General features: G+C 42.7%; 1 protein-coding gene across 3 annotated transcripts in view; it reads right to left on the bottom strand.

Annotated features, from left to right (window-relative positions):
- The window catches only part of MYH10 (myosin heavy chain 10), a 108,688-nt gene that overhangs the window by 24,111 nt on the left and 58,626 nt on the right, over nucleotides 1-25,951 (bottom strand). For 2 of the 3 annotated variants that reach the window (XM_066614716.1, XM_066614717.1), the window contains 14 exons: nucleotides 25,728-25,846; nucleotides 25,015-25,167; nucleotides 23,147-23,320; nucleotides 22,359-22,532; nucleotides 16,401-16,515; nucleotides 11,084-11,277; nucleotides 10,740-10,861; nucleotides 10,454-10,523; nucleotides 10,206-10,366; nucleotides 9,715-9,823; nucleotides 9,461-9,592; nucleotides 6,966-7,172; nucleotides 6,703-6,840; nucleotides 4,541-4,664 (listed from right to left, as the gene is read on the bottom strand). In XM_066614716.1, coding sequence (XP_066470813.1) covers nucleotides 4,541-4,664; nucleotides 6,703-6,840; nucleotides 6,966-7,172; nucleotides 9,461-9,592; nucleotides 9,715-9,823; nucleotides 10,206-10,366; nucleotides 10,454-10,523; nucleotides 10,740-10,861; nucleotides 11,084-11,277; nucleotides 16,401-16,515; nucleotides 22,359-22,532; nucleotides 23,147-23,320; nucleotides 25,015-25,167; nucleotides 25,728-25,846 — 1,992 coding nt within the window. Of the gene's footprint in view, nucleotides 1-4,540; nucleotides 4,665-6,702; nucleotides 6,841-6,965; nucleotides 7,173-9,460; nucleotides 9,593-9,714; nucleotides 9,824-10,205; nucleotides 10,367-10,453; nucleotides 10,524-10,739; nucleotides 10,862-11,083; nucleotides 11,278-13,608; nucleotides 13,672-16,400; nucleotides 16,516-22,358; nucleotides 22,533-23,146; nucleotides 23,321-25,014; nucleotides 25,168-25,727; nucleotides 25,847-25,951 lie in introns of all 3 variants that reach the window. The other variant, XM_066614714.1, reaches the window with a different exon arrangement.

The following is a 25,951-nucleotide window of genomic DNA, read 5'->3' as shown; positions in this document are numbered from 1 at the left end:
AGTGATTTTGCTGGTGCAAGTCAGAGTCGACCTTGGAAGGCGAATTGAGAGCTGGAAAGAGGGATGTCAGAAGCACCGCTGCCAGCAATACCACCCCCTTACAGCTTTTGTTCAATTTCCACCTTTTCCCCCTTCACACCCTGTTCCACCATCTCCCCACCAAAACTTACTGGCATGGTGGGGCATGGATTCTCCATTGGCAGGATGCTGTTACTGCTCCCTGCGGCGGCCCAGCTGCTCCCATCAACACACTTTATTTACTATAAAGTACTTTATGCCACTGGAATACTAGTTCCAGTGGTGCAAGGATACCTCAGGATTGATATGTCAGCTACTATGTATTATATATAGGAGTGCAAAAAGGCTTCAATAAAAACAACTTAGAACAGTGGTTCTCGAACTTTTCTGATTATTGTGGCCATTGGCTGTGGCTCCCCATTACAACACCTCACCTCAGTTACCCCCAAAATGGGGATGAAGGTGTTATAATTATACACTAGAAACAAAAAAAACAGCTGCCAGCACTCTGAGGCTGCAATCCTAACCACACTTACCTGAGAGTAAGTCCCATTGAACAAAATAGGACTTACTTCTGAGTAGACCTGGTTAGGATTGTGCCCTGAGTTTGTTAGCAGCACAACTGGAGGGTTTTGGAAAGGGAGGGGGAAGTGATGAATTTGCTGGGGGAGGGGAAGACTTTATTTTGTGTGTATCTGCTAATTGCAAACTGATGCCAACTGAGACCCAGAGACTGTTTGGCTGCAATCATAACCTCACTTTCCTGGGAGTAAGGCCCACTGAACACAATAGGACTTACTTCTGAGTAGACCTAGCTAGGATTGTGACTTTTGTCTTACAATAGCAGCTAACATGGGAAGTAACCCCCCCCCCCCCCCAAAAGGAGGCAGGAGGAAAAAGGGGAATGGCTGAAAAGGAATGGGTATTTTTATTTTTTAATCAATTTTTAGAGACAAAGCCACCAGGAGTGGCTTTTTTTTCTTTTTTGAAGGGGAAGGAAAAAGAAAGGTGAAGCTCCTTGGTAAAGCTGACACAGACCCCAGCCTATGTAGGTCTACTCAGAAGTAAGTCCCATTTGAGTCAATGGGGCTTACTCCCAGGAAAGTGCAACCAGGATTGCAGTCACACAGAGTAAGATTCCAACTCACCCAAAAGTAGATGGGGGCATGCTCACACACACACATACACCCCAGCATGCAGATGCCTCCACTATTCCCCCTCAAGCAAGACGGAGGAATGCAGGCTGAGCTCCCCCCTTCCCAAGTGGAGGAAAGCACTGCACTGCCTGTATTTACTCTTCCCTCCCAGTTTAAAGCCTGCCAGGAACATGCCCTGTGCTGATGAGATGCAGCACCTCTGCGCTGTCCAGCCAGCCTTCTCTCCCACTTCCCCCCCCCACCCTGTTTCACATGCCCTCCCCACCTCACACTGTCCCACCCACCTCGTTCACAGCTGCAGAAAAGCAGCAAGTCAGCAGGCAGCATGTGCAGAGCAGAGCAGCTACAGCCATCTCTCTCCCTGAGATGCCTCATGAAGCCCCTGGCAGCTAGCCACGCCTCCCTAGGGAGGCACAGATTGAATACCTCAGTCTTAGAAGGTAGCAAAACATAGGGAGGAACAGATCAAGAGGCCAGAGCACACCAGTGAGTGGAGTGATCATATTCTTTTTGGCATATTCTAACAGTCCAGTAACAATAAGGAGCTACAGGCAGATACCACAAAGTGCTGCACCCATGGAAGGGGTGAAACACACCTTCTGCGCTCTCCAGCAACCCTAGCACCAGTTAACAGGTCCTATTTCTTTTCAGATGCTAATGGGCACCTTATATTTGCACTCCAATATCAAAATGACTTAGTGCAGCGGTTCTGGGACCCATCAGTGGGTCGTGACTCAATTTTTGGTAGTTTGTGAAAACAAGTTGCTACTTGGTGGGGCAGGGGGGGGAAGCACTGCTGCCCAATCACCATTACAGCCACCTCCCTTGGCATTTAAAAATCAGGCAGCAGCCTCCAGAGCCTCTAAAAAGTTTGAGAACCATTGACTTAGTGGTTCCAGCAGAAAATTGACATTTGGAAATCCAACAAAATTTGGTACAGTACAAAAAAATTATTCTCTTCTCATTCATTGAGGCCAACAGCACAATGTAAATGCATAGTAAGAGTGTTTCATCTTTGAAGATGAATGCATTTTTACAAGAATCATATAGGTCATTGCTCCTCATCTGTGGATTCAAGACCCGCCAATTTGACCCAACATGAGTCATATTCATGGGTCCTGACCCACATCAGGAGGGATGACCTGTAACATCAATTAGACAAAATAAGAAGTAATGCCACTCAGGGACAGTATGCTCTGGGATGTATTTCGTGACTAGAAATTTAGATGGTGCCCTGGCTAATCAAATACTTGGGAATTTTAATTCCTAGAGATATAACACAATTGATCTGATTAAATCTTGACAAGTTGATAAGTGAAATACCACTTGATTTAGACCAATGGACACCACTTAACATGTCCCTCTGGGGTAAGGTTAATATACTTAAAATGAATGTTATACCACATATATGTAATAAACGCTATTTTTCTACATATACCTCAATGTTATATCAATAAATTTTATACCTTGTTTAGAAAATTTTGGGCGGACTCCCCCACACCCAGAATATCCTTTAAAAGAATGCAACTGTCCTTTAAAGAGAGAGGATTCGGACTCCTGATTTCAGCCTATACCACCAGGTTTATTTGCTGGGTTTTTGTAATCGGTGGGATACTTCACAAGCGGAGATATCATCTTGGGCTAGACTAGAAACATCTGTAATTGCCCCTCTGTGGAAATGGATAGCTTTGGAGTCCAAATATGCAAATGTTAAACAGATACCAGTAGCTATAATCTCAGTTAGATACACCTAGAACATGATGGGACAAAAATATAAATTTTAGCCTTATAAATTTGACTCATGCTAAATTAACACTATGGTCTAACCCTGAACTAACGATCGATAAAGAACCTTTTTTTTTTTTTAAAGAGTGGGCCAATAATGCAGTCGTGACTTTAAATCAATTTATTGATAATGATGAGTTTTATATATTTGTACATTTACGACAGAAATATGGATTATCTGATTCAGATGAATGGCAAGATATACGACTGCATTATCTACTAGCTTCTAAATATGGTCCCGCAGCGGTATCCGCCTCACTATCTCCACCTCTTTTGGAGATACTTTTAAGAAGCATATTCAAAGAAGCCAGTTATATTTATCTATAAATATTTGATGTCATTAAATATGATACACAGGTGCTTAGAGATAAGTGGAATGAAGAATTAGATTGTCCCACTCTGTATGAACACTGCAGGATGGTGGTGGAAAATATTACAACCCTATCTATGGATCTCAGACTTCACCTAATCCAACAAAAAATTGTTTTCAGGGTGTATTGGACCCCTCAGAGGTTGTATAATAAAGGCCTTATTCAGGAACCTAGATGTTGGCGCTGTGAATCATCTGAAGTACCCTCATGCACATACTACGGTCATGTCCTCTAATTGTGGGCTTCTGGTTTGAAGTTATTAATGAGATACATATTGTGTTACAATAGCCACTGAAATTCACTAAAACAAAAGTTATTTTAAATTATATACCTGCAGTCTGGAAGGTGAATAAATGGCAACGGTAATGGACTCCATATGCCCTTACAACAGCTAAAAGATTATTACAACACTGGAAGGATCAGTGCCCACCCACGATAAACCAATGGAGGAGAAAACCTATTGAACCTGTTGTCTTTTGAGCATATGGCCTATCAATGGCAATTATTGGATGTATTTGAAAATATCTGGCAGCCATTCATTAGTAGTTTATTTGGCGATAAAGTAATACCTTGATAATAAGTACAATTTCTGTTCCTTTCTCTTTTTTTTGGTTGCGTGGTTCTGTTTGGTGTCTTGGTATACATTTCTCTGTTAAGTTTATAGATGTACACTACATTTCTGCCCGGAAAAATGAGAAATAAAGTTTTTTTAAAAAGAGGACCAACCTGTAGGTGGTCTAAGGCTCAGAGAGGCCATGTGTGGCCTTTTCGAGCCTCAGAAGCCCCCCCAGAAAGCCTTAGAAATAAACTTTTGGTTTTTGAGAAAACCAAAATTCATTGCTAAGGCCTTCCGGGGGCTTTCTGAGTACTGGAGAGCCCACTGCCTGGATGCAAACCTCCATCCGTGGATTTCATTATCTGAGGGTCGTGGCATTGAAACCCTTACAGATGCCAAGGTCAAACTGTATCTGTATTTTTAACATCCTCTTTCCCTTCCAAACAGGGAAATTCAAAGGCAAAAACAGAACGATACTACTATGCCCAACTGAGAAAATGACTATTGGGAAAACACAAAAAATCATGTGAATGCTTTAATCAGAAAATGCTAAATATGAAAATGGTAGCAAGAATATGTCCGTTATTTTGAGTTAGCATGCTTTTGACTTTTACTGACAGCAATTTCAAAGAATACCATATGAAGGCGCTAACCTTCCAGATCTGTGATCATCATTTCCTGCTTGTTCTTTAGTTTAGCCAGGTTTTTGGCCTTTTCTTCTTCTTCAGCAAGCTGTGATGTACACTCTGCAATTCTATCCTCCATTAATTTCTTCTCCTGAATAAGAAAAAACAGTGGTTAATTAGTATGTGCTAGGGCCCAAGGTACTAAACCTGGGGACAACGGAAGAGGCTTCAGAGAGCACAACTTCATAAATACTTTTATTAAAACTAAACTGTTCATTGCTTTTCAATATCATCCTCCCCCCACAATTTTCAGAGTATTTCAGGACTAACTGGGAAGATGCTATGCAAGCACAGCAAGCGTTCTCATAATACTAACATCTGTCTAAATGAGACCTTCATTTAGCAGAAAATAAAGTAAAATGTACACCACTTTAAAAGCATACAACAAAAGTTTATTTTCCATGCACTAATAAAGCACACTTTGAATACCAAAGCCCCAATGTCTAGTTGTACATATTGAGGGATTTTTAAGAGGAATTTTTAAATTTAAGGGATTTTTTTGAGGGCACAAAGAAACTCTAAATTTGCAACGTACCTTAGATCGAATTGGCCCATTTAGAAACACAGAATTGGAACTTACAAGATCATGACTTCAACTTCCTGCCAATGCTGGTTATCCACATATACAACATCCCAAAAATCACTACATTGGGCAAAAGGCCCATCTAGTTCAGCTTCCTGCATCTCACGATGGCCCACCATATGCCTCAGGGAACACACACCAGCAAGATACCTGCACCCTGTTGCCACTCCCTTGCACCTGGCATTTTGAGGTAGCATAAAACCAGGAGGTTGCACACACCTATAGCAGTTTGTAATCTGTAAGGTTTTCCTTCTTGAAGTTTGTCCAGTCCCCTTTTAAAAGGCATCTAGGCTATACGCCATTACCACATCCTGTGGCAAGGAGTTCCACAGGCTAATTACATGCTGGGGGAAGAAAAATTCTCTTTTGTCTATTCTAACTCCCCAACACTCAATTTTAGTGGATGTCCCCTGGTTCTGGCATTTTGCGAGACAGAACAGAAAAGGAAAAGAGTCCGTGACAGAAGGTTATCCAGCCTCTGCTTAAAAACCTCCAACAATGGAGAGCCTAGCACCTTTCAAGGCAGATTGTTCCACTGCCGAACAATTTGCACCATCAGAAAGTTTTCCCCAACATTTAATCAAGATCTCAATTGTAATTTAAAACCATTTGGCCAGGTCCTACCCGCCACAGTAATCTAAAAGAAATGTGCTCCCCATAACAACCCCTCAAATAGTCAGGTCCCTCTTAACTATGTCTCCTCCAAACTAAGCCTGCCCAACTCCTTCAACCTGTTCCCATAGGACATGGTATCCAGGCCCCTCATCGTCTTCCAGACCTGCTCCAGTTTGTCAATATCCCTCTTAAATGTGGCATCCAGAATTGGACACACTGTTGCAGGTGGGGTATGACTAAAGCAAGATACAGTGTTATATACTGGGGGCTGAGCCATTGAATCCACTTACTCTAGAAAGAAGCCATATGTGCCTGAAAATTCAAACTTTCAAAAATTACAACAGAGTACACACTCTTTGCAAGGGGTGTACTCATTACTACAAGACAGTATCATGGTGCACAACAAGGGTTTGTTTTCACTCCCAGTGTGAGAAGTCTGTATTCAAGCACCAAGATAATCAATGGTAAAAGTAATTAGACTCTCTGGAAAACAGAGAAAGGACATGAGCCATAGGATGCCCAGATGTTATACTGCACATATAATGCACAATATTTCATTAGCTTTCCTCTTCAGACATGAATCAACATACAGTAATGAAACGGCTCTTAAGCCAAGATAAGATAGCACTTATTGCTGCTGTTGATCTTACTAAAAGCATAAAGTTATCAATTTGTGTTTAGACATTCATATTCAGAATAACTCATAAGCCTGTCATGACAGCAAGCATACCTTATCCTTAATGTGCTTCAGTTAGAAGGTGTTAATGGGAGAAAAAAATTCAGCCCTAATCATTATAGGCCATCATTTCCACACCTTCAGAAACAAAGTGCAGAGGGGAATCATGGTGCCCTCAATAGATTCTGTTCACATAGTGCATCATTGTTGCAATATTTGCTACACCAGGAAAAATGCATCAACCTACTTTCTCACCTTAAGAAATTTGGAATTTTGGTCCTCTAAAAGTAAGATTTCTTCTTCCATCTTCTTTATTTTGGCTTCAGCTGTTACCTTCTCAAGTTGCAGCTTCTGTCGAGCCCCTTCTTCTTCATCAAGCTGCTCTTCCAGGTCCTAAAAGAGAGCTCATCTCAATATTCTTACTTGACCATGTTCTTCATTGTTTTCACCTGGTCTTATTGAAGAGGACTTTACAAATATTTAAGCATTTTTAAAATTAGTAGCATATCAGGCAATACCTGTATGTGAGCCTGCATTTTCTTCTTTTCATTCTGTAGCACCTGGTTCCTTTCTTCCTCCTCCTCAACTCTGGATTCCAAGTCATGCAAAATTTCTTCCAACTCTTGTTTCTTAGCAGCTAGGCGGGCTCTCATCTCCTCAGCTTCAGCAAAGAGTTCAGTCTCTGCTTGTAACTGCTCTGCCAGAATGTTCTTCTCTTCCAACAGCTGCAAATACCACAAGTCAATATGTCACTTGTCTTATGATACTATACTGCAGTGTTCTCAAACTGTGGGTCGCGACCCAATGTCCGATGGGTCGCAAAGAGCAGTGTGCCGCCATCTTGGAAGCTGGAGGAAGCATCCCGCAAGGGCCAATGGCACTGCCGCTGCCTGCAAATGGGTACCGAGCAGCAAAGGTGGGGTGACTGCCGCCTCAAGGCACCAGGAGCCTTAAGAGGGAAGGCTCCGGAGCGGTGTGGGGGGAGGAGAGCAGCCGGCAGACAGGCAGGGAGGGGGAGAGAGAGGGATGGAAGGAGGGAGGAGGAGGTAGGAGGCTGCCCCCCCAAGCGCCAGCAGCCACTGCCACCGCCTGGAAGGGAGACTCTGGAGCAGCTTGTGGGGAGGGAGGCGAGCGGCAGGCTGGCAGGCAGGGAGAAGGAGGAGGAAGGGGGCTGCCCCCCCAAGCGCCAGCCGCCGCCACCACCTGGAACAGAGGCTCCAGTGCAGCTTGTGGGGAGGGGGGCAAGTGGCAGGCAGGCAGGGAGGAGGAGCGGAAGGAAGGAGGCTGTTCCCCCCAAGTGCCAGCCGCCGTCACCTGGAACGGAGGCTCCGGAGCAGCTTGTGGAGAGGGGGGTGAGCGGCAGGCAGGCAGGGAGGAAGGGGGATGCCCCCCCAAGCGCCAGCAGCTGCTACCGCCTGGAAGGGAGGCTCCGGAGTGGCTTGCGGGCAGGGGAGCAAGAGGATGGGAGAGTGGCAGAGGCAGGGGGCTGCTGACCCAAAGTGTCAGGACCCTTCTGAGAGAAGGCTCCAAAGTGGTTTCAGGGGGGAAGGGAGGGGGGAGAAGCGGAAGAAGCAGGAGAGCCGCCACCGCTGCCCCAAGTGCCTGGAGCTGCCTGACTGGGAGCTCAGATGAGTTTGGGGTTTGCCTCACTCATTGCTTCCCACCCCACTCAGTAGCTGCTCTTTTGGGGGGGGGTGAGAATTTAGAAAGGGATGAGTTGGGCTACAGTCCTATCCACACTTTCCTGGGAGTAAGCCCCACTGACTATAATGGATGTACTTCTGAATAGACATGTCTAGGACTGGGTTCAATGAGAGACTGCCACTCTCAAAGGCTACAGTTCTATCCACACTTTTCTGGGAGTAAGCTCCATTGACTAGAAAGGATGTACTTCTGAATAGACATGCCTAGGACTGGGTTCAATGAGAGACTGCCACTCAATGGCTACACTCCTATCCACACTTTTCTGGGAGTAAGCCCCACTGACTATAAGGGGACTTAGATCCATTATGGCAGCCACTTCCTGCTTGATGACATCACTTCTGGTGCTGGCATAACAAAGAAGTCACTTCCTGCTTGATGATGTCACTTCCAGCCATGACATCACTTCCAGGTCAATGACATCACTTCCGGTGGGTCCTGGACAGATTGTCATTTTAAAAGTGGGTCCCATGCTGAAAAGCCTGAGAACCACTGCTATACTGAAAAATGTTGACAGTCTATGGAAATTTGTTCTGTCTCAGCTATGAGAGAGATTGACACAGTTCATCCCACTCCCAAAAAATGCGGAGGATATAGCAGTCATGAAGTTTCCACAGCTAGGAACAGGAAAGATTTCAAACCCCCACTGAAGAAAAGGTTTTTTCTTCAGTCATATGTATTTTACTTTTCCCTAGAGTTTTTGTTAAGGGTAGGAGAAGAGAGGAACAACTGATAAGAGGGCATGCCTGCTGAAATCACATAGCCTCCTCCTATTTCAGTCCCCTGCTCCAAGTCCATGCTCATGACTCTATCCTCCACTTGTTCTTGCAACCAAAAGCCATACACACAGAATGGAAACTATACACGCATACAACTGAATAGACATTTGGAAAGGACTAGAGCTGTACTTCAGTAGAATCCACCCTGCAATTTTGCACCATATAGACTACATTTAAATTACAGGTTCTCCTTTTCCCTACAGGAAAACTTCTCTTCAGAACTGTTCTTTCCCAAGACCCAGTAAAGTAGGTTTGCCGTATGTTTATTTGCTCACACAGACCTGCTTTCCATCTCTCAACACACTATAATCCCCTAATCTCCTAAAGATGCATCTCCAAATTACAGTAACCAAAGATCCAAAATATGTTCTTTAATACATGACAATCAAGTCATATGCCCAGTTAAAAGTTACAGTCAAATTATTCAATATCATAACATGTTTTGTGACAGAGCTAATAAGAAACAGGTCAGCACTGTATATAGGTTAGGTTAGTAAGTTATTTATTCAGCATGTCGCTTCCTATATACAAACCTGCTGATGTTTCCTTTCCATTTCTTCAAGTTCTGCTTCCACCTTTATCTGCTTCTCTTTTACTTTCACCAGTTCCTCATCCTTAGCCTGAAGTTCTTCCTCTTGACGTGTAACCTGAAGCAAAGGCTTCACCTACAAAGTTTGGCACAAGGCACAACAGAGAAGCAAGCGATGTTACTCTTGCTGCTGAGAACACTGTATTATAGGGACACACACACACACACACACACACACACACACACACACAAATCTACCTTTGTGAACACTCTCCACCACTGCCAATGTCTTAGCTTCAGATAGGCAGCACAATTTCTCTGCAGGACTTTCAATGCACTCAACTGTTGTTGCTTCTTAGCAAAGGCTCTGAAGAGAAACAACCAAAGATTTTCCATCTCAAACAGTTGAGAATACTTGCATGGAACAGCAAGATCAAAATATTTAAGACACCATAACAAAACAAAGTTAAGTGAGGCAATAACCAACTTTTAACCAGGCAGTAAAGAGCCAATTCCATCAGGCTGCCTCTCACAGCAACACTTTTGAAACAACTCAAAGCTTACCAAGGTAACAAGACCGCCATAAACCAAGCTTCATACCAACTAAGCAACATACACTTTTAAGGCATCATGCATTTTTCTATGGATGCAATACTTTCGATTAAGCTAAATCCCTTACCCAGGGAATCCTGGGTCTTCCCTTTAAAGAATATTCAAATACTTATATCAATATTACTATATTCTCTTACTTTCTGGCAAGGTATCCCCGACAAACTGCCTGGAAGAAGATAATTATGTCTGTAATCTTCAGATCCCTTTCCTCCTCAAGATGTGCCAGAACACCAGCTCGGAAAAAAATCTTGCTCTGTCCAATTCTGTACAAGTTGGGATCCAGCTCCAATGCTCTGATCTATGCAGAAGACAACCAGTTCGCATTACAAAAATAGCAAAAACAGAAGTTTTCAGCAACATTAAGAACTGCTACAGGATGGCTTACCATTCGCTCACAAGCCTGCTTTCCATCCATAAAGCCCTTAGGTATTGCATTAGGTGTCAGGATCTCATATCTACAAGCCAAGCAGGAAATCAATAGTTAAGAAACCAACTTTCACTTACTCTGAAGAAACGCTTTGGATTTCTGCCCTAAGTGGTAGAAAACTAAAGATTTTAATTTTTTAATTTTTTTTATTTTGGAGGAAGCAGGTGGAGAAAGAACAGGTTTAATCTGAAGAGGCAGATCTCAAAAGGAACATTGCAGTAAAAGTCAAACTTGAGCATACTACCTCTGTCTAAATTCTTGGAACACTATCCTGTTTGGAAACCCTTGCCGACAAATTCTTATTCCTTCCAGAACACCATTGCAGCGAAGTTGATCTAGAACCAAGTGTGGATCCAGCTTTCCAGCCTAAAGCAAGAGATCAAAAAAAGGATAAAATCAACTGGTAGAATTATTAACCTTATGCTTTTATCTGTATTTGGTTAAAGAAACATTAACAATTCATTAGACTCAAATACCCCAAACATTTGTGTATGGCATGAGACCTAAGTGATATTATACCAGCAACCTGACTGAAAAGGAAAGCAAAATACATCTTCAGTATACTGAAAAATACAAGTTAGCACATACCCTCTTCTCATGGTTTGGAATGATGCAGCGAACAAAATTTGGGTTAGTATTTCGGAGTGTGGCCATCAGTTTGGTGAGGGATTCTTTGTATAGCTGTCCCACTGTACGGAACATGCCCTTCTTGGTCTTGTAAGCTGAGCCAAATGCAGTCTCTGTCATTCCAGTGACCTGATCAAGACCCACAATACGGTCCACTGTAGGAAACAAGAACACAAGATTAAGCATACCTAACATTCTTCAGAAACAGAATCAGCTCTGAAGAGGTAAAGTCACAAACAAATGCTTTGAGTGTCTAATGGTGGAAGATGCCATCTGTGGCAAAGCAGTTGGCATGTATGGATATAGCAGGGTTGAAAGCAACAGACCAGGCAGAACATTGTAGCTTTGGAAATTATGTACTAAGCACAAAGGTCACCATTTTACTGTCTAAATGCTCTAGAACAATTCCTTTTTCGTACATCAAGGAATTTTTGATCAAGTTCTAAAGAGGTGAATGGGAACTTAAAATGAATAATGTGGGATAGTTTATAATAAAGCCAAAAGGATATGACTAAATATATCAACCTTTGTAATAGAAGGCAAACAATCACAGCAACCCTTCCACAATTTCTGTTTAACTCAAATATTATCAAACAGCAAGACAAAAAAAGAGTAAAGGACTGAATTTCATCATAAACATTCTCCCCACAACATAAAGTGAAGTGAACAGACTCATAAATATTGTATGTAGCTGAAGTCTGTTACGCATTTGACATGGACTTGTAAGACTCTTCCTTACAAGCTCTTCAAATTTCTTTTAGGAATCAAGGGGGAGAGGAATACCAGTTTTAACTATATCTTCCTAAAGTTCCATTTTAAAGGAATACATCCTATCAAAATGCTAACCAATGAGAAAATTGAAAGTGGTACACACTTAATACAGTGCTTCACATTTCAAACTTGCACAAGCTCAGAATTGTATAACTTGAATTTACAAACTGAAAATTAGAGCAAGGACAGCAAGGATAATTAAATCATCCAATGAAAGATGAGCTGAAATGTAACAAGTTGCCAACACTAAGCAACTTGATGGGTCACATAATTAGGTATTTGCACAATTATGCCCTAGGATATTTTATGCCAAATTACATTTCGCATGTGAGACTCTGAACTGATACATCTACAGATGTACGCAAAAATAGGCATATTAACCACCAACAAAGTCTTACAGCACCTTAAAGACAACTAATTTTTTGTAGCATAAAGTTTCGTAAACTTCAGATGCATGGAGTGCAATCCTCAGTGGGAGGGTATATACAGTAGACACATGGACAGAAAATTAAACAAGCATGTCAAACAGGAAAAGCAAGGAAACAGTTTTGTGACAATCTTAAATTCATACATGATATAGTATACACAATAAACATGGCAATGACTCACAATTATGTTTATTAAGATAACAGCAGTAATAAGTACACTAGTATTATCACACTGCTAAATTATCACCATTGGACATTACTGCCATGCTTGTGTATACTTTTAAGACCACCACAAGACTAGGACACTTCCTGCTATTTGACATGTTTCTCCCCCCCCCCATATGCCCACACACCCCTACTTGCCTACTACAGATTTCACTTCATACACCTGATGAATTGGATGGCAATCCACAAAAATTTATGCAAAAAAATTAGTCTTGAAGATACCACAAGGCTTTGTTCTTTTTCCTGTCACAGACCACAATTACTACCCCTCTGGAAGAAGCGACAGGAGTACTGCAAAATCTTCTTTCCCATCTTTAAAAACCAGCTAGTACAGGGCCAATGAAGGCTTATTAACACACTTGACAGACAAGGTAAATAATTTTAAAACCTAACAGTTGATGGGTAGGTATCTGCCAGAACAATTCTGTGCATCTTTACTCAGAAGTAAATCTCATTGTATTCAATGGGTCTTACTCTCAAATAACTGTGTATAGGATTGCAGCCTAATTAAAATTTCGTACATAGGGTACTGAAAATAAGTGGTGGGAGAACTTACTGATTTGAACCAAGTACTTAGGGGCATTTACCGCATATGATTTGGCATTTAATAGTATAATGGTACAAATATCAAGCAGCTTCTGAAACACACATTCAGCATGCTAATCAGCACCAAATTCTTAAGATGCAAAAACACTGTATGAAAGCCACTATCTTTGTCTGTATAGAACTCAAAGGAGATACAGACAACATTAACATGTGCAAAACATACCAAGATCAGAGCACTCCTAATTTTAAATACCCAAAGCCATCAGGATTGGTAGGAGAAGCAAGCCTATGTTTCAAAATGCAGCTAGTCACTTGCAGAGCTTCTAGAAGTGCAATACATAAGATGGTAAATTATATGTATGCAGCAGCAGATATGCACTCAAGAACACTTGTCTTGTGGAAAAAAAAGCTAAAGTTAGATGAAATGAAAGGTTCATGCTGGCCTACAAGCAAAAATGATTGTCCCATAAGGTTCAAATCCTGTTTCTAAAAACCTATTCATTTTTTTTCATTCACCTGGTGCATCAGGAAGATCAGTAACATTGTCATAGAAAGAAGCTCTTTGAATATTGTGAATCTCTATAGCACAGAAACAGCAAAAACAAAGAGCAGATACACAAGACAATCCAGTTAGTAAAGAGAATACCATTTAGAATTGCAAGCAAGCTTTAGCCATGTATTACAGGAAGTAGGTATACCACTTGTAGATTCCAAGCCCAGTTTATTCCAGAATCTAGGGCAGCCATTTTCAACCACTGTACCGTGGCACACTGGTGTGCCACGAGTGATCCACAGGTGTGCCACAGGAATTCGGGGGACGGCCATTTATTAATAGGGCCAACTGAAGATGTGAGCCCCCACTGGCAGCATGGTGTGCCTTGTCAATGGTCAAAAACCTGGTGGTGTGCCTTCACTGACAGTACCTTGTCAGTGTGCCGTGAGATGAAAAAGGTTGAAAATCACTGATCTAGAAGTGAACATGAAGGCTGGTGGCTAACTGAAGTACTGGATGAAACATTGCCTAAAATATCAAAGCCAGACTGCAGGAGTATACAAATAAAATTAGTTTTGGACCCTTTTTGGTTTTAGTACTTACATTCTGATTAGTTTCAGGACCATTTGAATCATATGATGTTTGTTTTCAGGTGCATTCAGAAAATCACAAATTCTTTCAGAACATTTCCCCCCCCCCCCCACACACACACACACGCATTTGGGGGTGCTTTTAATCCCTTTATTATTTTTTTACTGGACCAGAGCAACAACTCAGCGTGCAGCCACCCCCTGGTGGCCACCATCTTGAATACCCATACTGCATACATTATTATCCCAGGGTAGTGTGGATAAAAGAAATTGGACAGGGTAAAAACTAAAGTATCGTTTTAAAAATCATCACACGGAAAGTAGTAGTTAATGAAACCCCTTTAACTTAGCAGTGCATTTTATTTGAATTCATTTTTAGGCACAGTCAGTGAGTTTTTCCATTCATTATAAACTTATGCACATGCCTATTATACTGCAGGTTGTTTCCTAAGTTTAGTCAGTCAAGCTGAACTCACAATATAGCCCTGTACATCCAGGAATTTGTTCTCTGAAAACTATGTTGACAGGAATGTAAACAGTTTTCATGCATACTTGGAGACTTTGTGAATCATCTCTAAGGAAGAAATACTGTATGCATATATGCACACTATCCATGTGCTCATGACCCAACATGCACCATGAGCATACACAAGTATGTAAAATTCAGATAAACCTTCTATACCAAAAGGAGGGGTGCAAGGATATCAAAAAATTGAATATTACATGATACAACATATATATCCACTGGGAATATGCTTATGAGTCTGATGCTTTTCAGCATGTACAGTATTTCCAGATCGATGAACCATTCCATAACCATTTCATATTCTGGCATCTGGCTCCAAAATTCTGCTTTTAGCAAATTTAGTTTGATTCACTAGCTAGATATAAGTAAAATAAGATTTAAAGGAAACTAATGTATTTAAGATAATTTTACCCCACTTTTCCAAGTCCCCAACATATATATTTGTACTATTTCAGAGTTTGGAATGGACTCAGAATTATCACACATGTGCAAAAGTTCAAGAACAGACTGCATTTGTGCAAAAGCACTAATGCAGCTGTCTCTAACTAGGAACATCCACTAAAGACGCAATCCTAACCCCTTATGTCAGTGCTTTCCAGCACTGACATAATGGCAATGCAGCTCTGAGGTAAGGGAACAAACATTCCCTTACTTTGAGGAGGCCTCCGTGAGTGACACCCAACTGCAGAATGCAGCACATGTCCCATTAGCACCGCTACGCCAGTGCTGGAAAGCACTGACATAAGGGGTTAGGATTGCGCCCTAAGTCAGAGATCCATAACTTAGAGAGCCAATGTGCCATTATCCAAAGTCAATCAGAACTAGAAGCCAATACAACACAGAGAACTTGTAACTGTACTGGAATGTCAGTAATGTGAGAGTGGTCCTGATCTCGGCTGGAAGCAAGTTCCGAAGAATAGGCACAACAGAAGAAGCCCTGTCACAAGCTTCTGCCCAACCAATATCTAAGGAAGATGGTACCCACCACTGAGCAACCAGTGATGATTTCATGGGATGGATAGACTTATATGGGGAGACAGTCCTTTAGAAAATTGTCTGGAACTTGACCAGCGGCTATACATTATTACATTGTCTTGGAAGTAAGTCAAGCAATACAATACAAGCTTAACTCATTGTGTTAAGTGTTTTGGTTAAACTGTTTCATTATTTGTAGATGTCCTGTCATAGCTGGAATGGTGAAAATATGCAAAAAAAAGTATTTATACACAGAGTTTTATAGTACATTGCCAACATTTTGGAAGGCTAATATGCAAAATTCCTAGACTAGCGCACTATCAGTGAAGCCAGATTACATTGTTTTCATTACCAATAACTGAAATAGCAGCTTCATCATTTCTGACAGTCATGCAAGGCTGAAGCTGGTTTAGTCCTAATGGAAAGTTGGAAGCACAAGTTTAAACTATGATACAGAGATCAGTCTATTCAAAGTATTTCCGGCTAACAAGTTTGATGAAATAGACACAATGTCATGTGGGTAATGTCACACATACAAGTGAACTAATTTATACAGCAGCAATTCAGGTCCGTCCTGCTACAAATTTTGGAAGGGAATTTTTGAGAAACAACCCACTAAGATACATATGTTAAAGTTCCCACACAAGGCTGGGGGGGGAGAGCCTGCAGAATTTATTTGTCATGAATTACAATTGTCTTAAGTACTTTCAGACCAGGTTCTTACCATCCTTCCAAAGTTCTGCAACAAATTTGTCTGAAGACTGGTGCAAAAGAGTAGCCACATTGTCATTCAGAGGGTCCATATTCTTCATAAGCCACTCATCTGCCTTGTAATCCACCTAGATCAAAACAAATAGGGGAAATGCTTGATACTGCAGTATAGTATAATTTTTTCCTCAAGGTACGTCAATGTCTTCTCATATATGAAGGACTCTAATAACTGCAATGCATATCATTCAAAAGACTCGTGATAGTCACTTACAGAATTTAAATCTTAACACCCCAACTCCTAGTTCATAAAGCATAACACAAAACTTTTCAGTTTACCACTGCATCATGAAACAAATGCATCTGCTGTTCATTTGTTGCAAGGAATCCAGGTCTCCTCGAAGAAGTAACTATTTTAGACATGTGTCTCCCAGTGAACAGGTCACAACATATCACTGCTAAGAGTGGGGTAGTTTGGTCTTACCTATGAATTCCCCTTCTCAGTGATTCCAAGGTGGTTTGGGGTGGCTTAGCCCCAAGAAGAGGGGCTTCCCACAAGGAACCAGGCAGAGATTGCCAAGGGTAGGAGCTGCCACTGAGGGGATCTGGAGCCCTCTCACAGCAACAGGAAAAACCAACAACAATGTACTGCGAGTGTTGGGAAGGAGGATAAAGGAAAACCCACTAGACCCAAGCCCAGTTCCCCTAAATTGTGCCCACTAAATCAGCCTGGGTGAGTAGACTGAGCAGCACAAGAACCACTGAGGAGAATTCATTTGGTAAGACCAAATGTGCCCATTCTCCATTGAGTCCAGAGTGGCACAGTCTTCTTGTGGGATATACCCAAGTGGTGCTCTCCTAAGGGCAGGACTTACTCTACAGACCTTTTAGCACCTTCACTCATATCCACCTCACAAAGACAGTTTTGGCTAGTGCAAAGGAATGTATTCTGTAATATTTAGTGAATATCTTCATCAGAGTTGCAGACAGCCTCAAGGGTAGGATAGCACTTTTAGGTTGAGGAGGCAGCGACCGCCTTCACCCCCAAATGATGCTACATTCCCCCGGGCTTTATACACTATGTACCCGGGATGGGAACTTGAGTCATGCCACTTGAGTCTGAGTTCTCCTAAAACAAGAACCCCACCCCATCTCAAGTCTCAGGCCACTGTGAGTCATGTGAGTCACTGTGAGACATGAATCATGAATGTGAACAACTTGAGTCCAGGAGCCTGGGTGCACTTGCTTATTTTTTTGGTGCATTAAAGACTCTGTGGGGCTATCATTCAGACCAGATGAGCAACAGGGAAGTTCCAGCCAGGAGGCAGGGAAGGATCAATATTTTGGTTTTGCATCAAGCAGGAGGCAGGGAGGAGGCAGGAGCAGGTTCTCTTGTACATCTCTGAAGGAAGTAATAATCATTGAACAAAGGTGAGAAGGAGAAGCCCAAGAGATGGGGTGGGGTTCTTGTTTTAGGAGTGGCTGGAGAAACTCACGGGGGGGGGGAGATCCTGGGGAAGCAGGGGAGAGGCAGTTCCTAGAGATCAAAGAGAAACTCATGGTTCCAGCAGGCTCAGTGACCAGTTGCAATGGGACTACTTTGAGTAGAACTGCAAAGAATTGAGTTTTATAGGTAACTGCCTCCCAGCTACTGCACATGACTTGCCGCTTCTATCCCCTCGCACAGTCCATCCAGCCCCCTCCGGCCTTTCCCAGTCCCTTTTGGTCCATATCCTCACATGCCTGCATAGTGCTCCTTCAGGAGTTGTGATGTGCAAGGAGGTTGAGTTCATATAGAATTGATTGTTTATATGCACTGTTGCTTGAACAGCACTACTTTTGTTTAGTAAATGAAATGGTGGTTGATTTTTCCATGATTTTTCATGCCTGAACAGTGCCACACGTTGCTTCACAATACAGGCTGAGTCTCATTCGTGAGGGTTCCTTTCCCAGAACTCATGTGTTTGGCAAAAATCGAACTATAGCAAATCAATCTAAAAAACAAAGTCCCTTTGCTCAGGTGATTTAAAAACAGCCTTGCTGTCCTTTGTGATGTTAAGATAGAGTCATTAAGATGACAATCCAACAATCAGTCTCTCTCCAGGCGCTTAGAAAGGATTATCTTTCTTTCACATATTCAGGGGGAAGGGAAGGAGTCACTTGGAGAATGATTGCTGGATTGTCAGCTGGCTGCCCTCTCTCTAACTATTATAAAGGACTGTTTTCCTTTAATTTAGAGGACCCTTCTCATGTTGAGATAAAATCTCTACAACAGTAAGAAAAGCATTTTAAAGAGGTGCATTTTTCCCCTTCTCCAGGGATCAGCACATTCCTTCTCATTTGCAGTGGCCATTCGTGTTGAATCAAATCCGGGTATAAAAAATCCGTGTATAACAAGGTTGGACCTGTACACTCTGACTTGAATCTAAATGACTCAGGAAGTTCTGGGGGAGAGTTGCTAAGGGCATGTGGTGTGACTTATGCACAAGTCAAGTAAAGGGGCCGGGGCTAGACTCAAGCCTCTCCACGGTGACTCCAGACCTTCCCTGCTATGTACTCAATGAACCACCTAGAAAAAAATAGTGGGTAAGAACATCTATGACCCCAATCTGGAATGTCTAATGGAAATAAACATCAATTTTGATTTCCTAAAGTCCTCGGTTCAAGAGAGGTAAAAGCTAAGGGCTCAGTGAACACCTAAAGTGTTCCAGCCGGGGATAAACCAAATTGGAGTAAAAAGGTAGAAATTGCATTTGAGATATATAACCTGGAGTTAACTTTGGGAATAAAGGATAGGTCTTAACACAACACTGCCATTATGAAAAATACAGTTCCTTATTTACAGACATAAAGAAACATCAGAAAATGTTTTAACAGTTGTAGGTTCATATGATACCTTTATCTCTCAGCACCATTGACAGAAGCCAGCCATGTTAAGTTATACACCCCAGTTGGTTGAACATTTTCTAGAACAGAGGTTCTCAAACTGTGGGTCGCAACTCACTTGGTGGGTCACGAGAAGCTGGCGGACACCATCTTGAAAAAGGGCAAAATGAAATGGGCAGCGCCAATTTGAAAAAGGGCAGACCCGGGTAGCACCATTTTGAAAAAGGGCAAACAGACCCTTGGGGGCCCCATTTTAGGCTTCCAGGCACAGAGTGAACAAACAGAAAGAGCGGCTTGCACATGTGCAGGGCAAGCAGCACGCTGCTTTTCCTTTGTGAGTGTGCTGCTGCCCAGTCCCATTCGAAGGAGAGGAAAGTGTGCTTGGAGATTTTCAGGTGCATGCTCCCTCAAACTTGGGGAAGCAGGGCCCCTCTGTTTGGCTGCCTTTTAACCTTGGGCAGGCAAGAGGGAGTGTGGAGAGGCACCCTGGGGTGGAGCCTGTGGGTGGCAGCAGAGGATGTAGTGCCCTCACCTCTCCCGGCTGAGCCTCTCCTCTCACCTGGTTGAGTGTGTTGGTCCCTGCTCCATCACCAGGTGTGCCTCGGTGGCCCTTGCCTGCTACTGGTGGTCCTCGCATGCCCCCAGCCCACCCTTCTCCATCCCCCTGTGAAGCTGCCCCCGCTGCAATGCAGACCCCTCCCACATGGCATGGTTGCCCCCCACCCCTTCCTCCCTCTTTTGAGCATGGAGCCCAGTCCCCCGAATGCTTGCATCTTGCCAGCAAGGAAATCATGGAGACCCCCTCAGTCATTGCACCTCACCACCTCTCCCATCCACAACAAGCGAGCGCTCCCTCCCAATGTAGCTACCCCACTGTTTGGTTCCTTTTAGCAGCTGGGAGAACAGTAGGGCATCCCTATCTTCCTTCTTCAGCCCCCCCCCCCCACTTCTCTGATGCACGCCATTAAAAGTAGTCAAACAGATACGATACATCTCTCCAAGTGCCTTGGTCATCTCTTCTGCACTGAGCATATGTCTGAGAAGCCAAAGACAGGGGGTTGGACTAGATGACCTTTAAGGTCATTCCATGATTCTGGTGATCTTCAGGGTTGTATGTCAAATTGGCTGAAAGTAAGCACTGAGCATATGTCTGAGAAGCTACAGACAGGGGGTTGGACTAGATGACCTCTTACTTCCCTTCCAGCTCCATGATTTTGGTGATCTTTGGGGTTGGATGTAAAATTGACTGAAAGTAAAGTCAGAGTGTGTGGCAGAGAAGCATTTGGAATCTTCAGGGTAATTTGTGAAATGGGGTGCTTTACTGATGATGGGAATGGTGGTGGTTGTCCTGGCAGCTGAGTGAGATCAAAGCCCACACTCCTTGCTTGTATCTCTGGTTCAATCTTCAGAGAACTATAGCTCTGCCATGGTCTTTCACCATGGCTGAACCTTTGTATTTCTTCCACTTTTCCCTCTTTCCCTGTTCTATTCCCTTTCCACTACTGCCAAATCCCCAGCTTCTGAGCTAGAATATTTTCTCTTGTTATTTACAGTTTTAGTTCTTAGGTAAGAACAGTGATGTCACTTCCTGCTTGATGACATCACTTCCAGGTTGATGACATCACTTCTGGTGGTTCCCAGACAGAATGTCATTCTCAGAAATGGGTCCCGGGCTGAAAAGGGTGAGAACCACTGTTCTAGAACACAACATTGGAGATGCAAGAAAAGAACCTTTTGTCTATCCACATAGGTTTATGCAGCCACTGTGGATTAGGACATCCTGGTTCTTGATTTGTGCCTTGTGAAACCTGACTGTTCGGAAAATGATCTGGAGCTTGAAAAGCTGGTGCTCCTCACTGCCTTGGAAGTTGTCCAGGGTCTTATGTGCCAGGGTCCTGAGGAACGGTTCCTCAGCCACAGAGGCTGGCATTGGAGAAAACCTAGATTTTTGCATGGTTCTGAATTGGAGCCCTAGAGTTCATGCAGTGTTTTTTTTTTTTTTCCCCTTTTTCTGAGAGACACACCACTGCAGTCACACTTGTATCTATAGCTGACATCTACACCAGCTGATGACTTTTGCACCTGGAAGAAAATAAGCAGGTGCTGGAGGGCCTAGGCCCAAACCATGATATTCTGGCATAATGTGAGTGTTCACTGGAATGCAGGCTATTGTTGCACTCACTGTCTCCAATCTAAAATGGTCTTTTGCTGCAGCCAAGGCAATCTCTGTACCTTCCCTATCAATTAATGGGGGTGGGGGGAAAGGCTCAGTGGCTCTGGCTGCTCCATGCAGCTGTTAAGGTAGGAACCCTTTTGGGGATCACTAGAAGCCCCTTTTGGTGATCTCCAAACATGTGACCCTGGCTGGCTACCAGGAAGGCAGACAGAGCCACCCAGGAACCACTAGAGAAATTAAGCTTTCCCAGCTAGTAGGAACACTGCAATTTGGAATGCTGTCTCAAGTATGTTTAAAACAAAGCGCAAAAAAAGAACTTTCTAAATATCAGCCCTGGTAAGTGTTCCAGACTTGCTTCTAGCAATGTGAGAATGACAAAGAGAACACTAAGCAGCAAGGCATCTCCAGTTCCTGCACTTGGAATTAGCCAGTTCCAGCTCCCATTCAAATCCTCTTTTCATAGGAGGAGTCAGATTCCCCCACCACTCTCAGACTCTTTCCTCAAGGAGAGCAGAACAATCCCCATCCCCATTCATTATATGCAGACTAAATATCAAGGAACTGGATTTGAAATGAGTTTGAATTGTAAGGGTATCCCACAAGGACTAAAGCTGGGTAGAGATACATTTTAAACTAGTCTGGATAAGCACAGGGAGAATTCATTCACAAAGCAATCACATTTATAAGTTACATTTATAAGCATCAAATAATTTCTCTTTAAAATATCACAGCATATGGAGCCAAAAAGAACTTACAGTTTTGAAGCAACATGTTCAGCTCCTCAGTCCTATTTAAGACCAAAAAATCTCAACTGGTAGTAATTATTATCCAGAATCCCAAAACATACTATCTCAGAGTCTCCCTCACTGGGTCCTCTTGAAAACAGGTGATTGCATAGTATTTAACTCTTACCCTTCCTGCATAATGAATGATGCAGAAGTCTGCCTTGTCCTTCAGCTGCCGAGGTTTTTGGAATTTGGAATGAGTACCCTGCTCTTGGACCAATTTCTCCACAAAAGTCTTATCAGTTGCTTTAGGAAACCAACATTCTTCATCCAGCAGAGCCAGTACACCAGGGGGATTTGCCTAATGAATGGTCGGACAAATAACAATATTGCTTCTTTTTTAAACACAAAAATGAATATATTTTCCTTTACATGATCAATATTTTCACCATGTAACTGAAACAATGCTGAAGCACAAGAGCACAAGAATCTAATTCACTTATTAACACTGCTGCACATATGATCACATCATGAATATTATATTCAAGCACGTTTCCAAGATTTTGACAACTCTACTACATACAACTTTACTTTTCAATACCATCAGCCATCAAGACAGAACAAAGACAAAAACTAAGGAATGAAAGCTATTTGAGACAAAACTCACACTGGAAAAAATGAGGTTCCCACAATTTAGTTAGACCCACAAAATAAAGTCTGGCATGAGAATAAGTTCACTTTGAGCATCTGGTAATGTTTCCAGGTACTAGCACTTTGTTAATAAAGTGATGTATAAGTATTACATATCACAAGAGCAGAACTGCTTAATTTGCCAACAGAGAAAAGGTAGACAAGCTTTGATAGCAATATCCCTTTTTCTGATACTCAAATCAGCAAAGTTTGTGAAATTTCTTATGATAAAAACATCTTGGTTGAGAAAGCTACCAGCTGTAAAAAAAAAAAAAAAAAACTTACTGGTCTCTCTATTAAATCAATACAGGGTTGCAGATCTAATCCAAAGTCAATAAAGTTCCATTCTATGCCCTCCCTTTGATACTCCTCCTGCTCCAAGATAAACATGGTGTGGTTGAATAACTGCTGCAGCTTCTCGTTGGTGTAGTTGATGCAAAGTTGCTCAAAGGAGTTTAACTGCGGAAAGTATTGAGAAACAGTTACAACTTTCAGTGTTTTTACAAGGCAAATTCTTTAATGGGCACTTGACCAAAATACAGAAGTGTATGCACAACAAGGGGAAAAGTCAGCCATGCTCATCACCAGGTACAGGCCCCATTTTCATTGAGAACTTAAAGCAGGGTTGCAACGTTCTTCTGCATAGTCCTAGAGTCCATGGCTGTGGAGAGATGGCAGGTCACATTCATCCCTATAGCTGCAATAGAAGACAAGTGACGCCCGCCATCCGCTCACAGACATGGCCTCTAGCCCTACTGCTGCTGCTTCCTCTGCAGGCCCATGAGCCACCCAAGATACCAGTGGATGCTGTGGCAGCTCAGCTGCTATGCGACATGTTTTATTCATCTTCATTGAATAAAACAGGCCTACAAAATTGAGGGTCAGAAAAGTTTTTTCCAAACTTTATGGTGGTTTGATATGAATTTGGGGTGCCAATTCAAAAAATGGCATCCATTTTGCCCTATCATGTCTAGTTTTGGAGATATAGTATAGCCTCACTAGTGAATGGTTCAAGCAGCTTCTTCATGAGGAAGCCATGGTGTAGTCTTCCTCAAGAGGAAGCTGCTTGAACCATTCACTAAAGTGGCTATACTACATCTCCAAAACTAGACGTGATAGGCCAAAACGGATGCCATTTTTGGAATCGGCACCCCAAACATACCCAGGAATTCGTGTAACGTTTAAGGAAGCAAAATGTGTGTTGGCCTGTGTAATATGAGATGCCCCTCATTTCCCAAGGCAAAGGATGGAAATAGGTGCAGATCTGAGTGCAGGAAGCAACTGACTGGGGAGCCTGTCCTGCCTCATTTGCAGCTACCATACTGGCCAGAATAAGACACGAGGGCTTGCCTAGCAACTCCAACATGTTGGCACCAGCCACGGAGGGTCCCCATGTGAAAGAGGATGAAGGAGGTGGCAGTTGCTGCCTTCTCATATGCTCCAGAGCCAGAGAGGGAGGGTGGAGAAGTCGTATCTCTGGCCTATAGCACCCTGCCTATGCCTGCCTACCAGGCCACGTTTACACTGCACAGGTACCAGAGACCATCCCCTTGTGCCAGGAACCAAGGAGAGGCCCAGATTTCCACTCTACCTTCCTTAGGCAGCTCCCTCTGCCTTCCTTTCAGGCCCTGCAAATGGAGAAAATTGACTGCTGAAGGGGTAGCAGAGTTGAGGAACGGACTGGGAGCAGAGAGGCTGAATCACCAGGTTAGCCCACCCTAACCAACTCTCTCTTTTTATGGCTTGCAAAGTACAAGCCAAGATTATGCCATCTTGATGGAGGAGGCACCTGAAGCACCTCTCCTCAGACCGGGAGCCCCAACTGAACCCATTACCACAGCACCAAGCCCACCAATCCTGCACCTTCTTGCCTCACAACTCTTGCCAAGAGTATCATGATTCTAGTTGAATGCAAGCCCATGGGCAAAACAAAAATATGCACCAATGAGAGGATGCAGCTCAGACATGGTGTAAAACCTGCAATAAACTTTCAGCATTTTAATTTGGATTTGCCGGAGCCTCTCATAATTGTAAATGTTATGTAACTTTAGTACACACATTTTTGTAACTTTTTGTATACATAAATTAAATGGTGGCTATATTCAAGCAATAAAAGATGTACAGTAGTAGCTACTGGAAGTTTGTTTTAATACCTCAAAAATTTCAAATCCAGCAATATCCAGGATACCAATGAAGGAAGCACCCTGTCGCTTGGTCCTATCCAGGGCTTTATTTATACGGTGAACAAGCCAGCGGAAAAGGCGTTCATATGTGGCTTTTGCCAACGCCTCCACTGCAAAGTCTGCCTGAAAGTGCAAATGGAAGTTTAAGTGACAAGAAAAAAAAGGAACATTAGAGTATATAGCACACTAGGCAAACAAAAGCAGGTCAATACAATTAATTCTTTGAATAGAAAGAAAACTAGCACAAGTATTCCCTAATTATAGAACATGTCAAAAGGAGGTCAGTCACATTCACCTGAAACCTACACCTGAATGTTGTACAAACTAAAACAGAAGTCCGCTCCAGAATGCATGGCAACTTGTATTGGGGGTTTCTAATTTTATAAAACCAAACACAAAAAATGCATCCCATTGCTGAACCTTCCCATCCAGCATGCTAATGCTCAAGCTAGGAGACTCGATTCCTTATTGACCACTCCAAAGCTGAAGCTCAGTTGGAAAATACTGGTGGTTGCTACCTCTGAAAAAAGATTATTCAACACCTTCCAGACTTCAGGCAACTTGAGCCTCATATGCAGCCTTACTACAAACACCAAAGGCAAAAAAGAAATAGTGTAAGAGTTTGTCAGCTAGAAGTTAAGGACTACTTTGTCTGCAACAAGGTTCTCCACATCACAACTTACTTGTTCTTTGGTCTGCGCTTTCTGGACATAGTCTCTGCCAACTTTTATGCGCGGAGTGAGTATTGCTCGAGTAAACTCCATTACATTCATTCCCAACAGGTGGCAGAGTTTCTGGGCAACTGCAATTGGAACCATGCAGTCAGTTAACAGCATCCCTCCTCAATAACTGGCTGTAAGTATTAAAAGGAAGCGCTCCAGCAAAATGTTTCAGACTTTCTATTCCC

Source organism: Tiliqua scincoides, chromosome 2 (genome assembly GCF_035046505.1).
Source record: "Tiliqua scincoides isolate rTilSci1 chromosome 2, rTilSci1.hap2, whole genome shotgun sequence".
NCBI classification, from domain to species: domain Eukaryota; kingdom Metazoa; phylum Chordata; class Lepidosauria; order Squamata; family Scincidae; genus Tiliqua; species Tiliqua scincoides.
The sequence above is the reverse complement of the archived record's forward strand: the minus strand, read 5'-3'. Positions and strand labels throughout refer to the sequence as shown.